Source organism: Thamnophis sirtalis, unplaced genomic scaffold (assembly GCF_051295495.1).
Source record: "Thamnophis sirtalis isolate CommonGarterSnake01/CBP01778 unplaced genomic scaffold, rThaSir2_p1.2 scaffold_8, whole genome shotgun sequence".
Lineage (NCBI taxonomy): Eukaryota > Metazoa > Chordata > Lepidosauria > Squamata > Natricidae > Thamnophis > Thamnophis sirtalis.
The window spans coordinates 7,912,596-7,928,808 of NW_028261388.1; the positions used below are offsets into that span (position 1 = coordinate 7,912,596).

The window sequence follows — 16,213 nt, forward strand, 5'->3', positions numbered from 1 at the left end:
ATGGGCGGCTCCGGCGCGCGGCTTCTTTCCCGCCCAGCCGCCCAATCCCAGCCGGGCCACGTGACCGGGCCAAGATGGCGGCCCCCGCGGTCGGCGTGTGACCCGAGCGAGCCCGTGCGACCTCAACGCTTCGGCGGCCCGCAGCGGTAGCGAGGAGCCCGTCTGACCGGGGCTGCGGCTAAGCAAGAAAGAGAAGCGCCTATATATAAAAACGTAGGTGGAAGCTGGTGGGGAAAGGTAGGTAAGACGCTGAGCTTGTCGATCAGAAAGGTCGCCGGTTCGAATCCCTAGTATAGGGTCTCCTATAGCGCAAGCGGGGTTGGACTAGATGACTTCCAATGCCCCTTCCAACTCTGTTACTGTTAAGGTGTCCCATTCTTTTTAAGGGGCGTGCATAAGCGCACCAGCGTGCCTACTGTCCCTAGTATCCCCTTGTATTCGTATTCATTTCATGTATTCATAATCACGTCTATACTTATCTGTTATCTAATTCATACTTGACGAAATAAGTAAAATAAATAAAAAAGGGCGGGGATGAGAAAACTCTGTTGTTTTCCTTCATCTCCATCCTCACCATTGATCGGTTTTATTTATTTATTTTATTTCATCAAGCATAAATTAGATAACAGATATAAGTATAGACATGATTATGAATACATAAAATGGATAAGAATACAAGGGAATATTAGGACAGGGACGGTAGGCACGCTGGTGCGCTTATGCACGTCCCTTAAAGACCTTAGGAATGGGGTGAGGTCGACAGTAGACAGACTAAGGTTAAAGTTATGGGGGTTTGGGGAATAAACCACAGAGTCAGGTAATGCATTCCAGGCGTTGACCACTCTGTTGCTGAAGTCGTATTTTCTGCAATCAAGTTTGGAGCGGTTTACCTTGAGTTTGTATCTATTGTTTTATTTACATTGCTTATGCACGCCCCCTTTCTGGATCTCTTAGGAAACGCGTAAGGCCCTCGGTAGACAACTTAAGGTAAAAGGTATTGGGGTTAGAGGAACTAACAAAAGGAGCAGGTAGAGTGCTCCACGCATTTACTACTAAATGTACATTTATGTGCTTGTGTATTATTGTGGTTGAAGCTGAAGTAGTCGTTGACAGGTAGGACATTGTAGCAGACAATTTTGTGTACTATGCTTAGGTCACACCGTAGGCGATGTAGTTGTAGGTAGTCCAAGCGAAATTTCGAGTCTGGTGGCATAAGGTGAGCAGAGGAGTGGAGGACTCTTCTCGTGAAATACCTCTGGACTCGCTCGATTGTGTTAATGTCCTATATACAGTGTGGATTCCAGGCAGACGAGATGTATTCGAGGATTGGGCTGGCAAAGGTTTTGTATGCCCTAGTTTGCAGTTCAATATTACTGGAGAAGAAGCTTCGCCCTTGCTCTAAACCGGGAGGCCATCCTCTCTGGCTTCTCTCCTGGCTCAAACGAGCCTTAAATGAAACAACGCCAGGCAGTGCAGGGATTGTTGCAGCAGGGAAGACACCTCTGGGTAGCTCCGACTTGATGGGCTGCCTGCAGACCTTTGTTGCCCAGCTGGGGAAGGTTGTAGCCGGGACTCTGACGAAGGGAGGGATTGCGGGGGGGGGGGAGTAAAAGAGGGGAGGGGGAGGCTGCTGGACTATGAGAATTTTTGCTACCGTGAGAGGGAACTGGCTGCAGCACTGCTGAAAAATGGGGCAAGGGGGCGGGTTTGATTCTTCCTGCATTGGGCCCGACCTTCCTATGTGATGAAAGCGGTTGGTTGATTGGTTAGGGAGGGAGGGAGGAAGGAAGGAAGGACAGAAGGATGGAAGCTAGTGGATGGACGGAAGGAAGGAAGGAAGGAAGGAGTGAATGGACGGACAGAAGGAGGGAAAGGAGTGGATGGACAGAAGGAAGGAAGGAGTGAATGGACAGAAGGAAAAAAAGATGGAAGGAGTGAATGGACGGAAGGAAGGAAGATAGTGGATGGACAAAAGAAAGGAAGGTAGTAGATGGACGGAAGGAGTAGATGGACAGAAGGAAGGAAGATAGTGGATGGATGGATGGAAGGAAGGAGTGGATGGACAGAAGGAAGGAGTAGATGGACAGAAGAGTGGAAGGAAGGAAAGAAGGAACAAGTGCTAAGGTGCATGGTTCCTCTCTGGGGGGTTGATGAAGAACTCCAGTGTAAATCAGTGTGTGAGGTCAGCTTCTGCTTCAGAAAACAATCCAACTTTCACTTATTAAATTTATATGCAGCCCATCTCACTGTTGAAATGACACTTGTTACCCCAAAATAAAGTTTCCCAACTTGTGAGGTGAAGGAAGAGCCCAGAGGCGTGAACCTTTACTTGCATTGTGACAATAAATCCACCTTTCCCAAAGTTTTCTGGCCTTGTTTCCACTTTCCTTTGTGTTGCTCCCCTCCGGGAGGAGTTTTTAAAGTATTTCTAGCAGGACTACCAGATTCCGTAACAGTTTTGGTCCCTTGTTTCATCCGCCTGGTAAACTGGCAAGATTCTTTTTTCTCGCCATGTGCATGTATACATACGAACTAGACTGTGCTGTTTCTTTGTGTCATATATGGGTATATGCTTAATTTTGTATTTATTTATTTAATCATGTAGTATATATTGGATATGGTGGCCCGTTGTATGCAATGAAATTTCATTTTAATGTATGCCGATTAGTGTACATTCAAAGTGACAGTGAAGTTTTTCTAAGTGTTTATTTAGGAGCTGGGATATATGTAGGGGAAATGTGTTGGCAAAAAATGTTTATGAAAGCCTGGTAAAAAAAAGTTTCCCAGCAGTTTGAAGGCAGCTGTGATTTAGCACATGTAAACGCATTGTGCCTCTGCATGTATTTTGCATCTTCAAATCAGTTTTCATTTTTATTAAACCTTTTTTACAGAATAAAAACAACACAAATGGAAAGAAAATAGAAAGTAAAAGAAAAGGAAGATGAAAGGAGGGAGGGACAGGCTTCTGATCATTAGTTTGCCAGCATATATAAAAATAAATAGGAATAAAAGGGAGGAAAATTGAATGTAGTAGGGCATTGGAGCGCAGTGTCTTGACTGATTGATCTGTGTTTCAGGAAGTTATTAAAGTGAATTGAGACATTTTATAGTTCTTCATTTCCCAGCATAAATGGTTTCAGTTGCTTAGACTTTACAATAGGAAGAGCAGGATTTGATATGTAACAGTTAACTTGTTTCTTTATTGCTCTCTTGGCATTAGAAAAATAAATAGGCTTTATCAATATATCAATCTATTTATTCCATTTCTATAGCTGCCAAATTCAATCAAGTGACTCTGGACAGCTTTCAATTTAGTTACTGCTTTGTCCATTGGTAGTAACGAAAAATAAAACCTACCTAAAATGGCATTAATAAAATAATTATATTAAAAATAATCAGTGAAAATGTTAACACACTCATTCCAGCAAATAAAATATCAGAAAGCATTAGAAACTTTTGATTTATACTGTTCAGCAGCAATCCATGTAAAACTTGCTAATTTCCATAGCACTGTTCCTTCTCTCAATTCATTACATATTCAATTTTATATGGATTAGGCCAAAATGATTTCCTTATCAAGAGGGGGATTCGGAAATTTTCCACATGCTGAAGGGGAAATAGAGCACTACAATAAGTAATGGATAAAATCTTCTATAAGGTCTTTGGAGCAAGGACAGAGCACATGTTTATATGGGATATTATGGCCCTCTGTAGTTAATACCCTTTACTGGAATGTCTTGCAAAAGCTGTTTAGACTCTAAACATTAGAGGGAAGGCACTGTAACATCAATCAGAATAGAGCTGGAAGGGACCTTGGAGGTCTTCTAGTCCAACCCACTGCTCAAGCAGGAGACACTATACCATTTGAGACACGTGGCTGTCCAGTCTCTTCTTAAAAACGTCCAGTGATGAAGCACCCTTAACTTCTTAAGGCAAACCATTCCACTGGTTAATTGTCCTCAGCTTCTTCTTAATTTCAGGCTGCTTCTCTCCTTGATTAGTTTCCTTCCATTGTTTTTTGTCCTGCCCTCTGGTGCTTTGGAAAATAAATTGACCCCATCCTTAAAGTTTGCATTCATTTTTTTGTTTTGTTTTATTAAGTGTGTACCAGGAAGTAATTTTATTTTGTGATAATTGAAAGAGATTTCTTTGGGCAAAGACATGCAGCACCCTGTTTTTGTAAAATAATGAAATATTATGACTACATATTTTTGGAAGTGCTACAGAATGTGAGCGAGAACAGTGGACTTCTAAGCTATTCCTGACAGCAGCTTAATTTTCCAAGTTCCCTCCCTGCTTTAAGGAAATCTATTAATTACTGAAAATCTAAAATGAATCTTAAAGCACTCTTTTTTTCCCCAGGCTTGGGTAAAAGTGAAAATCTAACATACTGATAAGAAGCATTACTGAAGCATTACAATACCATTATGTATGTTCTCTTTTAATCCTCTTTATTTGCTCAACTCTCCACAGATTAAAATGGCAGGGAAAGAATTTCTGGACCACCCTATGGAGAGAAAAATCAAAAATCCAAAAAGAATCCCAGAATCCACCTGGCAAACGATGTTTGAAAGGCTGCCTCAGAAAGATCAGTGAGCACTAAGACTTTGCAAATATCTGAATATTTAAGTAAGGGGGTCCCTGACTTACAACCGTTTGTTTAGTGACCACTTGAAATTACAAGGGCACTGAAAAAAAGGGACTTATGGCCATTTTTCACACAACCATTATAACACCCCTATAGTCATGTGATCAAAATTTGGTCGTTTGGCAGTTTGCACATTTTTATAACAATTGCAGATCATGGGACTGCCTTTTGCGATTACTTGACAAGCAATGTCAAATGGGGAAGACAATTTTGCAACTGTATTTACTAACTCAACAACCGCAGTGATTCATTTAACAACTGTGGCAAGAAAGATTGCAAAATGTGGCAAAACTCACTTAACAGGCTGTGTCGCTTAGCCACAGACATTTTGGGCTCAACTGTGCTCATAAGTCAAGGACACCCTTTTGACAGTTCTGTTTTCAAAGCACTCAGAAATCTGCATCCTGGTAATGCAATGTAAATATAGTTAAGATTCTTATTTTTTGAACCTCCAGAATACAGCAGGAAATACTGCAATTCAAACTTATTTGTCTCTGTTTGCTTCTTTTATTTTCTTGGTGCATGCCATATATTGAAATACACACACACACACACACACACACACACACACACACACACACACACACCAGGTTTAAAGCCAACCAAATCTAGCATCTTTAGTTGAGTTTTTTTCTTCTTTTTTTTTTGCAACAAGCAGTTTTTTAACTTCCCAAGTTATGAAATAGACAAGTGAAACTCTCCATGTATTTTCATCCGCTAGCAAAACTAGTAGTCAAAACATCTTGGGAGTTCTACATAATGGAGGTTGCCAGCCCAACGTTGCAAAGTAAAATATTTAGCTTCAGATATTGTTCACCCTTAATGACATATATTTTATACTTTGTATCTTTGTGACCAAAATGTTTTCTCAGCCCCGAAATGGGGATGAAAAAGCCATTTTTGATTGATTAGTAACTATTTACAAATCTAAATAATTTCTTACCATTATTCATTTTCGGAGAGTAGAATTCCGAGTACAATTCTGGACTTATAAAAATTAAGAGCATTGGGCACAGGTAACATTTGTGCCTTTCAGAAAAAGGGGAATCATGGAAAGAGGATGTTTCATAGATTTTTTTTTTTTAAACCCTCCTAAAACTGTTGAATCTGGGTAGGAAACTGTTGAAAATGTTAATTCTCCCCCCAATACACTGGAAATTCTGATGGAACCATAACCGTGCCCATCTGTCAAACAAAATAGTTTCAAAAGTGCAACATCTGGGTGCTGCAAAATAGTCCACATCTGCTTTAGTATTAGTATTAAATCAATTTATAGGCCGCCCAATCTTGAAGGACTCCAGGCGGCTTACAGAAAATACATTTAAATAATAATAATAATAATTTTAAAAAAGTCAGAGAAAAAAACAAATTAAAAACCACATCATGCATTCAATCTGGTCGGGGCTGGACCTCAGTCATGAGGTCAACAGCCCCAGGCCTGCTGGAATAGCCAGGTTTTGATAGCCTTTCGGAAGGCCATGAGAGTGGGTAGGGTCCGGATCTCTGGGGGTAGTTCATTCCATAGAGTCGGAGCGGCTACAGAGAAGGCCCTCCCTCGGGGAGCCGCCAGCCGACATTTAGGAGGCGAGCAGGGTTCTGTTTGCTGCTCCAATTGTCTTTGCATTCATTACTACCTGAGCAGTTCACCTCCACGGGTTTGCCTCTGTCAACCTTAAGGCTCACTCTGAAAGAATAGTATATAATTTCATGACATATTCCCGAGGACTAGCTTTATGAAAGGTATGAGCAATCAGGTTCATACAGTGATGGCAATTTGTTGTTGTTAGTTGCGACCCATCGCAACCCCATGGACAACGTTCCTCCAGGCCTTTCTGTCCTCTACCATCCACTGGAGTTCATTTAAGCTCACACCTTCTGCTTCGGTGACTCCATCCAGCCACCTCCTTCTCTGCCATCCCCTTCTTCTTTTGCCCTCCATCGTTCCCAGCATTAGATTCTTCTCCAGGGAGTCCTTCCTTCTCATTAGGTGGCCAAAGCCTTTGAGTTTCCTCTTCAGGATCTGGCCTTCTAAAGAGCAGTCAGGGTTGATCTCTTCTAGGACTCACTTGTTTGATCGCCTTGAGGTCCAAGGGAATAAATAGATGCTAATTTCAATCATGCTTTTTGTTTGCCTAAAAATGTCAAAACTTCCCTTAGCAGAAACTAGTCTTGTTGCCACCACTGTGTGAACCCTGATTGCTTTTAGTAGAAAATGTACCCACCATGAAGCTAGTCCTCAGGAACATGTCATGAGATTCTATACTATTTTAGGCTTCCGGAGTGAGAATATTTGCTTTCCTTTTTTTATTCTTTTGCTATAGTGTGTGATGCACTATGCTGATAGACAGGTTAGTGTTGGTAGTCATTGGTGGTGGCAGGAATAATAATACCTTCTTTTCTTCTACAGAAATTTCTTCCACACTGGAGGCTTCGGCCTTGGCCTCAATTCAAGTCTCATTGCCTTAATATCTAATAATTCATTTAGGAAGCTTCTGAATATCACACAGGCTCGTTATTCAACAGTTGCAGCCATGTCCTTATTGCCCCTCCTCACAACTACAGTTGCTTATGAGGCCGCAGTAAAACAGTCTTTGATGACAGGTATGCCTTAAGACTTCATCCAAATAATGCAATATTTTTCCCACAATCTCTGTAATAACGATTCTGATATTTCTGGCGTGGCATAGACTTACCTTCACTGAGCCATATTGGACACCATCCTCTTTATTACATGGTGTGTCTAATAACTAACAATTTCTAGTGGTGGTTCTGGAATTGATTGCTTTTGTTTTTTGTTCTTTTATGTATGCTCCACAAAACAGAACCCATTTTAGTAAATGGTGTGTAGTAGTTAAGTAAGATCCTGATACTTGCTGCTCCACATGAAGTAAACCTTAAAGTTATAACTCCAATTCTTACGAGTTTCTTTTTTCCATTCACTGTGCACTGTACAATTCTCAGAATAATTTCAAACATATCATATTTTTTGGAGTATAAGAGGCACCTTCTCCCCCCCGCCCCCCAAAAATAGGGTGGAAATGTGCGTCTTATACACCAAATACACCCATTTTTGACCTCCCAAAGCCCTGCCCCCGCATCCCATTTTTGAGAAAAACAGCCCATTTGTCGTAAAAACGGAGGTGTTTTTGCCTTCCCCCCAGCAGCTCTCTGTAGGCTTCAGCAGGGTTGGAGGAAGGCAAAAACGCCTCCGTTTTTGGCCCGTTTTCTACAAAAGCAGGAGCATTTTTGCCTTCCCCCGCCCCCAGCCCTACTGAAGCCTGCAGAGTGCTCCTGGGGGCTGGGGAGGGCAAAAACTTTTTTTTTATTACTTACCTCTTCTAAATCCTGGTGCATCTTATACACCGGTGCGTCTTATAGTCTGAAAAATACGGTATTTCACCACGCTTGGTTAGAGTGCTGGATTGCCTTTCAAAGCTTCTATATTCAAACAGATTTACAATATTTCAAAAACAGAACTTAAAAACACAGTAAGAGACGTAACCACCCAGAGAAAACGTAGAATTCATAAAGACTTGACAGGAGGTCCCCAAACTGCCTGTTCAGGCCAACAGCGTGATGCCTTAAGAAACTTGAATATCCAGGATGCTAAGAGAGTGGTCATTGTATGTATCTTTGGTGACTGCTGTTTATTACAAGTTGCGTCTTTTCAATAAATAACCGGGGGCTGCAACAGAACAGGCATGCTTCCTGAATCTCATAAGAGGACAATTGTTAACTGACTGGACCTGGAGCATCTATTCATATAAGTAGAAGTGAATGGATGCAAATGGACTCTCAAATAGCCAGGCCCTTTTCCGTGAAAATCCAGCACCTTGAATTGCACTTGGAAGCCATGGGTCAACTTGTGCATGATGACTAGCACCTTGAAGCCTTGTGCAGCTTGCCCAACAGCAGTGATACATGGACGTAACAGGAAGCTCCCATTACTACTCTCAAGACTGCTGCATTTTGGGCAAGCTGTGGCTTCTGGATAGTCTTCAAGGGCAGACCCATGTACAGCACCTTGCAATACTTCAACTGCCAGGTAATCAAAAGCCCAGTTGAGGATATTAATCAAGTTTTTACATGAAGATGCACACCGTAAACTTACTCTTTTCTCTGGATGCTCCATTGTGGAGAAGTGGCATCTTTACTGAAGCTCTGCTGTTCTAAAGCAGAAGCATTCGATACGACCATGACGGCGAATCTATGGCACGCGTGCCCAAACTGGCACACAGAGCCATGTTGCCTGGCACCTGTAGTGTCGCTCATTTCTTTTCTGGATTTCTGGTGCGCATGTGACGATCAGCTGGCCTTTGTGTGCATGGCAGTGCTGGGAACCAGAAAAGCTGGTCTTCCATTTTCTGGCGTGAGCAAGCTTGCTGGCCAGCTGATTAACACGTGAGCATGCACAACAGTAACCAGAAGGCTTGCTGGAAATCAGAAGTACATTTTCCGGTGTGCGCATGCCCCCTGGGCAGCTCCTCTTCCTGGTTGCGGCCTAGATGAGCACGCGTGACGTGCTCCCTTTTCGGCACTCGGTGCCAAAAAGGTTCTCCATCACTGCAATAGGATGTGTATTTTCCAAAGCCTTTTATAGTCCATTTTATGAAACTTTCTTTAAGAAATTACTAATAAAACAAAAGCAGCACTGGGAAAGACATCAGCATAATTAGGACAGGCATCAATGTAGCCTGAACAATCTGTTTTTTTTTCTGACAGTATTGCAACCACACTAGAGTAAACTGCTTTTTAAATACAGAATTTCCCCTCTGATCCATTGTTTCTCAACCATGGCAGCTTTTTTAAGATATGTGGAATTCAATTCCTAGAATTCCCCAGCCAGCCAATTCTGGGAGTTGGAAGTCCACACATCTTAAAAATTGCCAGGGCTATCTATCTGGGAAAAAGTGATTGAAGACGAATAAATCTGCATTCAGAATGGGTAGTTCGAAAAACCCAAGGCCGAAAAAAGTAGGCATCTCATTCAAACTTGTTTTGAGGGTTCTCTTGCAATGGAAATCTGAAACAATTCCATGTTCCTTCATGTTTTGATTAGGACCACCAGAAAGGATGATAGACACCGTGGAGTTACCTATACAACTTACAGAAAGCTAGCTAAGGTATTAGCATTCCTAAAGGTGTGCTTCCATAATTTAAAAATAACTAAAATAACCCTGGGCCAATTACTTTGCAGGCTATGTAGTAGAACTGGGCATGGATTACTGTGCTAATTTATGGTTCCGGGAGAAGGGAGGGAGAGAGAATGAAAAGAAAGAAACAAACACTGGAATTTGGGACACTTCAAACGTTCCAGTGGTGCTTGGAACATAGCATTTTATGTCACATGCTCCATACCTAAGCTAATCCCACAAGAGGAACACTGTCAGCATGCAGCACGTCCATCGCAATTTTTCTAGGACAGGATTTTATACCACAAATGCTAATTCGGTTCATTCTATTATTGTTTCAGGTAATTTAAATTGTGAAATCTGTGCTATGGTGAGAGGAGGTTTAGTAGGAGCTGTCGTGGGCTTTTTCTACCCAGTCATTCTAGCGCTGCCTCTGAATGGATTGCTGGCTACAAGGTATGTTTCAACCGCATTAAGCCCTCTCTTAGCATTTTTATTTGCCGGAACCAAGATTGTGTTTTGTTTGTATTTGGAGATTGCTGTTTTATTATTTATTAACCATTTGCTTGAAAATCAAATGTCTACAAAACTGTGTGCTTTCAGTCTTATAAACGTCTATACTTCTGGGCATAATTCCAAAAATCCTACCATGTTTCCCTGAAAATAAAACCGGGTCTTATTAATTTTTGCTCTCCCCCCCTTCCCGCATTAGGGTTTATTTTCCAGCGATATCTTATTTTGGGGAAAATATGATGCTAAAATGTGTCCGTCTGGCTGATAATCTTAATGGGCTTATTTTGGGAGTAGGGCTTATATTACAAGCATCCTGAAAAATCATGCTAGGCTTATTTTCTTATTTGGGGTCTTATTTTGGGGGGAAAGGGTATTTATCCATTGCTTCTGTTTGATGAGATAGTCTGTTTTCATATATAAGCATTCATTGATGATCTTTCACTGTTGGAACTATGTGGCTAACAAAAGCATTGGGATGTAAGCCTGAATTCAATGTAATTATCCAACATGATCCTGTCGATTGTAGGATTCTGTACCTTCTCGTCTTAAGTACTAAATTATTTTCTCAATTAAAATGTTTTTCCTCAACTTCGTGAGAATATGGGTAGCCCTTGGCTCAGGATGGCAGCTGGCAACGGCAATTTTCATAGTCCTCGCTGTTGCTGTTAAGGAAAACTGCAATTCATTAAGCAGCTTCCAATTCCCTACTTGTGAGAAGCCAGCAGAAAATGTCAAAAATCATGATCACATGACCATGGGACATTACAACGTTGTAATCTTAAACTGGGGACCAATCACATGGCCATGGGGGTCCTGCGATAGCCAGAACTTGAAGACCTGTGATAAGTCCCCTAATTCAGCACCAATGTAACTTCGAATGGTCGCTGAACAAGTGGTCATAAAACAAGGACCACCTGTAGGAAGAGGGAGAATGTAATGAATTAACATTACAATTAAAGCCCATTATTGCAAAAAGCTTTACATCTAAATCTATATCCTTCTTTATACAGATAGTCCTCAACCTACGACCACAATTGAGCCCAAAACGGCCATTGCTAAGCAAGTCAGTTGTTAAGTGAGTTTTGCCCCCATTACACGATCTTTCTTGCCACAGTCGTTAAGTGAATCGTTGCAGTTCCTAAGCTAGTATTATCTTTGTAAATTAAATTTGGCTTCCCCGTTGACTTTGTGTGTCCGAAGGTCGCGAAAGGGGATCTACTTGACCCCATGAGCCAGTTGCCAATTTTGATCACGTGACCACAGGGATGCCACAAATAAGTGTGAAAAATGGTCATACGTCACTTTTTTCAATTCCGTTGTAACTTCAAAGGGTCACTATACGAATGCATGTAAGTCGAAGTCTACCAGTATCCTCCTTCGAGCCAAATTATGCAGGGATGGGAAAATTTTAGAAAGAAACTGTCAGCAATTTATTTCCTTCTCAGCAGTAGAGTCTATTTGAAACTGGGAAATGGGTCCTTTTTAACAAAGCTGTTAATTCCTAAGTTATCTTAGCAATCTTAGCCAAACTCTACTTCATAACCTTTCCTCTCCCTTCCAGATACTATACTGCTCCCTTGCCAAACAAAGAAAATGCAGTGCGATTCTGGGTCATGCTTAGCAAACCGGTTTTCAAGAAGATGAGATTTGCTGCTTTCATCCAAGTTGCTTTTGGCGCGTACCTTGGCTCAAGACACCACGATATATATCTCAAAATGATCCGCATGCCTCAACCTGGAAGGGATCCCGAGGAAATCGGAGAATAAAACTTTTAAAAGGTGTTTAGCTTTTATTTCTTGCCAGGTTTGGATAACTTCTGAAAGTTCTAGTCTGGTTTGAGTCATTTGTATCAACTTTGTGAAAATTGAAACACACACATACATCTTGTGCTGTATGCAAGAGGGTAACCAACAACATTGGGTGAAATGGGAAAAGCAACAACTAAATTTTTGGGAAGGGAAGTAAAGAGGTACTGTTGAAAAAGGAGCAGTGTAGAGATATACTTATTTAAGTTTATAAATGTGCTTATCTATATATGTACAAAGCAACAAATGCATCCAATACATAGTTCCTGGAGAACATGAAAAGCATTGAGCAATATTTCTAGTAACCCACAAGTATTTCTCGGTTATTTCCACAATCCAAAACAAAATGGGAGGGCAATTTCATGCAGGACTTCCAACTATAACTCAACCTACCCAGTGGGGAAAAAATGGTAACATAGCTAACAACGCAGGCTTAACAACCAGTTGCTTAACAAGAGCTCGAAGTTACAACAGACCTCCCCAGAGCTACTTGCAACTCATTTTCGAAATCCCAGTAGCTATACTCAGCTATACTAAAGATAAAGGTATCCCCTCTCCAGCTGTGTCCAATGCTGGGGGGGGGGGGGGGGGCAGTGCATATCTCAAGTTTCTTTGCCTAGGGAGTCAGCATTGTCCAAAGATGTTTCTGTGGTCATGCGGCCAGCATGACTACGCCAAGACGCACAGTAGGCTGTTATCTTCCCAGCAAAGTGGTATCTAATTATCTTGCGTTTGCCTCGTTTCGGGCCTACTACGTAAGCAGGGGCTGGGCTAAGTAATCGAAGCTCACCCCATCATGCGGAGCTTGGCTCTCAAACCCGGGCTGTCAGCTTTCCAGCTGACAAGCTCAGCATCTTTAACCACTGAGCCATTCCCCCCCCACCCCCACCCAATACACCTCTATGGTCAAGTAAACTGCATTTTGAGCAGCTGGCTCACCTTTACAACAATTTGCAGTGTCCTGCGGTCCCATGACAGCAATTTGTGCTCTCTTACTTCCAGTTTGGGGGTGGGGGGGGACCCATTGGGAGAATAGATTCGCTCAAATATCATAAAAAATGGTCACAAAATCAGATCCGGTCACGTAAGGCTTCAACCTATGAACCACAACAATTTACGGCCGTAATTCTGGACTCTATTATGATTCTCCCTTGAGGACTACCTGTAGGGGAACTGAGTCATACAGCTGGGACTGTCATCAGAAATACTTGTGTGCAAGAAACATTTTAGATGATCTCCCAAGTCAGAATTCTTTCCTTAAGCAAATCACTTGTTTAAGAATTATAAGTCTAGCTTCAAATTTGCTGGGATGTACCTATTTCCAAGTTCAAATATCCATATTATTATTATGCAAAGAACAAGCAAGATGTTAAATCTCTTTAGTGGCCAACCCAGTATTCAAAGTACTGCTTGCCCACCTTCCCAGTAAGTACTTCATCTATCCCCATAGGCCCCCATGTTTGCTAGTTGCCCCTATTCCCTCATTACTGCACCTACTTGCTCTATCAACTATGTGTTTGGATAACATACTTGTATCTACTAAAATGTACAACAGAGTATAGCATATTCTAATTCTCGAAAGATGTGCTGTCGTCAAATGGAATTATCCCACAGGGGCAAGTGTTCACTAAAGGCCTCAAGTACCTAAATTAACTGTTGCCGAGAGATACATCCTCACTAAATATGAGTCATGTCCTCAGGATCTTTTTCAGCATGTGCAGGGCTAATGATGGAGTAGAAATTTTAACTGCAGCTAAGACCCACGTGACTATTGAGAAATCAGGACTGCATGAAGGAAATTGTTAACACTGGTATCAGGGCGAGATTTTCAACTGTTTTGCAAATCTGAAGCTTTCTCCAAAGTTGAAGAATTGAGACCCTCTGAAGCAAACTGGCCCCCAATCAAATAGCAGACCAAACCCAATCATACCACTGCTAGCTTTTAGTGCTGCTGTACAGGTAGTGTTCGCGTTATGACCCACAGTTGAGCCCAAAATTTTATTGCTGCCAAATGAAACGTTTGTTAAGCGAATTTGCCGTTTTACTAGTTTTCTTGCCGCAGTTGTTAAAGTGAATAACTGCAGCTGTTAAGTTAATAACATGGTAATTTAAATAAACCTGGATTCCCCATTGAGTTTGCTTGTCAGGTAGCAAAAGATCACATGACCTTGGGACATAGCAACAATCATAAATGAGCCAGTTGGCAAGGACCTAAATGTAATCATGTGACCAAGGTGTGACGCAGATGAAGTCTCTTTTCAGGTTCCACCACAAACTAAACCGCGTAGCTGACGTCATCAACAGGGCGACAACAGCGCGGAGAGAAGCACGCTGTAAACCCTAAACCTAACCCTTAACCTAATCCTAACCCTTAACGTAACCCTACACCTAACCCTAACCCTAAACCTAACCCTTACCTTAAGTTGAATCAGCTTGCTTTCAAAGCGCTATTTAAAGCGCCCTTCTTTCTCCGCGCTGGCTGTTGTCGCCCTGTTGATGACATCAGCGACACGGTTTAATCGGGCGCGGCTTAGTCGAGCGCGGTTTTGATGGGTCACGTCTTTTCAGTGGTTATAACTTTGAACGGTTACTAAATGAACTGTTTTAAGTCGAGGACTACCTGTATATATAGGTTGCTGAGTGACTAGTTGCCCAGACCTGCTCTAAATTATATTTACGTGCTCTAAAGCTCAAATACTTATTAGTGCAAGTACCATTTATCAAATGCCTACTTGAAGAAGTCCATACTTGACTTCTTTTTAAGATTGTCTTTAGTATCTTTTATTTAGTGTAGTTCTAATTATGTTAATATACACCCAGATGAGTCATATTTTTTTAATCAGAAAAGGCTAGTTAATTTTAGATCATACCTGAAATCCAAAATGGTATGTTTCAAACCCACAATAAGCCACTTTTCAGACATTTTACCTCCAAACAAAAGAGAATTTGGGACACTTCCATTTTGCAAGGTGAATACGGGTAATCCTTGCTTTACAACAGTTCATTGAGTGACTTATTCGAAGTCACAGAGGCGCTGAAAACAGTGACTTGTGACCGTTTTTCACACAACCACTGCAGCATCCACATGGTCATGAGATCAAAATTCAGAAGCTTGGCAACTGACTCTTGATTTATGACGGCTGGATTCCTGGGATCATGCGATCACTTTTTTGTGACGACCTGACAAAAAAGCATTAAAAAAAGATGTTGAGACTTTGGAAAAAGTACAAATAAGAGCAACAAAGACGATTAAGGGACTGAAGACAAAAAACATATGAAGAATAGTTGGAGGAATTCTCTAGACTGGGTGTGGCCAGTCTAGAGAAGACATGATAGCAGTATCCCAGTGCTTGAGGGGCTGCCACAAAGAAGAGGGGATCAACCTTTTTTCCAAAGCACTGAAAGGCAAAGAGGAGAAACAGTGTATGGGAACTAATCATAGAAAGAAGTCACCTGAAATTAAGGAGAAACTTCCCAACAGTGAGCACAATTAACCAGTGGAGCAGCTTGTCTTCAGGGATTATGGGTACTTCATCACTGGAGGTTGTTTTTTTAAAAAAAAAAAAAAAAGACTGGATCTGAAATGGTAGAGGGTCTCCTGCTTGAACAGGGGGTTGGAATAGAAGACCTCCAAGGTCCCTCCCAGCTCTATTCTGATTGGAGATCAATCGGGAAGCCAGATTCACTTAACATATTGCAGTGATTCACTTATCAACTGTGGCAAGATAGGTCGTAAAATGGGGCAACATTCATTTAACTGTCTCACTTAGCAATAGAAATGTGGGGCTCAATTGTGGTCAAGGACTACTTGTATAGCAAGACTTTGCCCCTTCAGATATATCCATGTCCCAACATCCATTTTTCCTAGCACCTCTCCTCAACCACCGATACCCTGGCCTGTATGCTTTTTCCTTGTCAAAGGATTTGGCCTTCCGCTGTGGCGTACAGCTCAGGCATGTTCATCCACAATCTTATCAAAATCCTCCTTCCTCTGAATGGCAACCAATGGTCCTTGGTTTATCCTCCCTTTTGTCTTTTTAAACTACTGCTCAAAACATCACACTAACCCTTTAAAAAAAACAAAAAAACTATGTTTCATTCTCTATATGAGCCAA

At 41.6% G+C, this 16,213-nt stretch overlaps 1 protein-coding gene across 1 annotated transcript; it reads left to right on the plus strand.

Annotated features, from left to right (window-relative positions):
• Positions 1-48: 48 nt before the first annotated feature.
• Positions 49-12,074, plus strand: LOC106546249 (transmembrane protein 126A). The gene is made up of 5 exons (XM_087721041.1): positions 49-213; positions 4,474-4,592; positions 7,056-7,249; positions 10,122-10,236; positions 11,855-12,074. Exons 2-5 carry the CDS (start codon positions 4,480-4,482, stop codon positions 12,057-12,059), a joined length of 627 nt encoding a protein of 208 aa, XP_087577167.1. The 5' UTR covers positions 49-213; positions 4,474-4,479; the 3' UTR covers positions 12,060-12,074.
• The last annotated feature ends 4,139 nt before the right edge of the window (positions 12,075-16,213 follow it).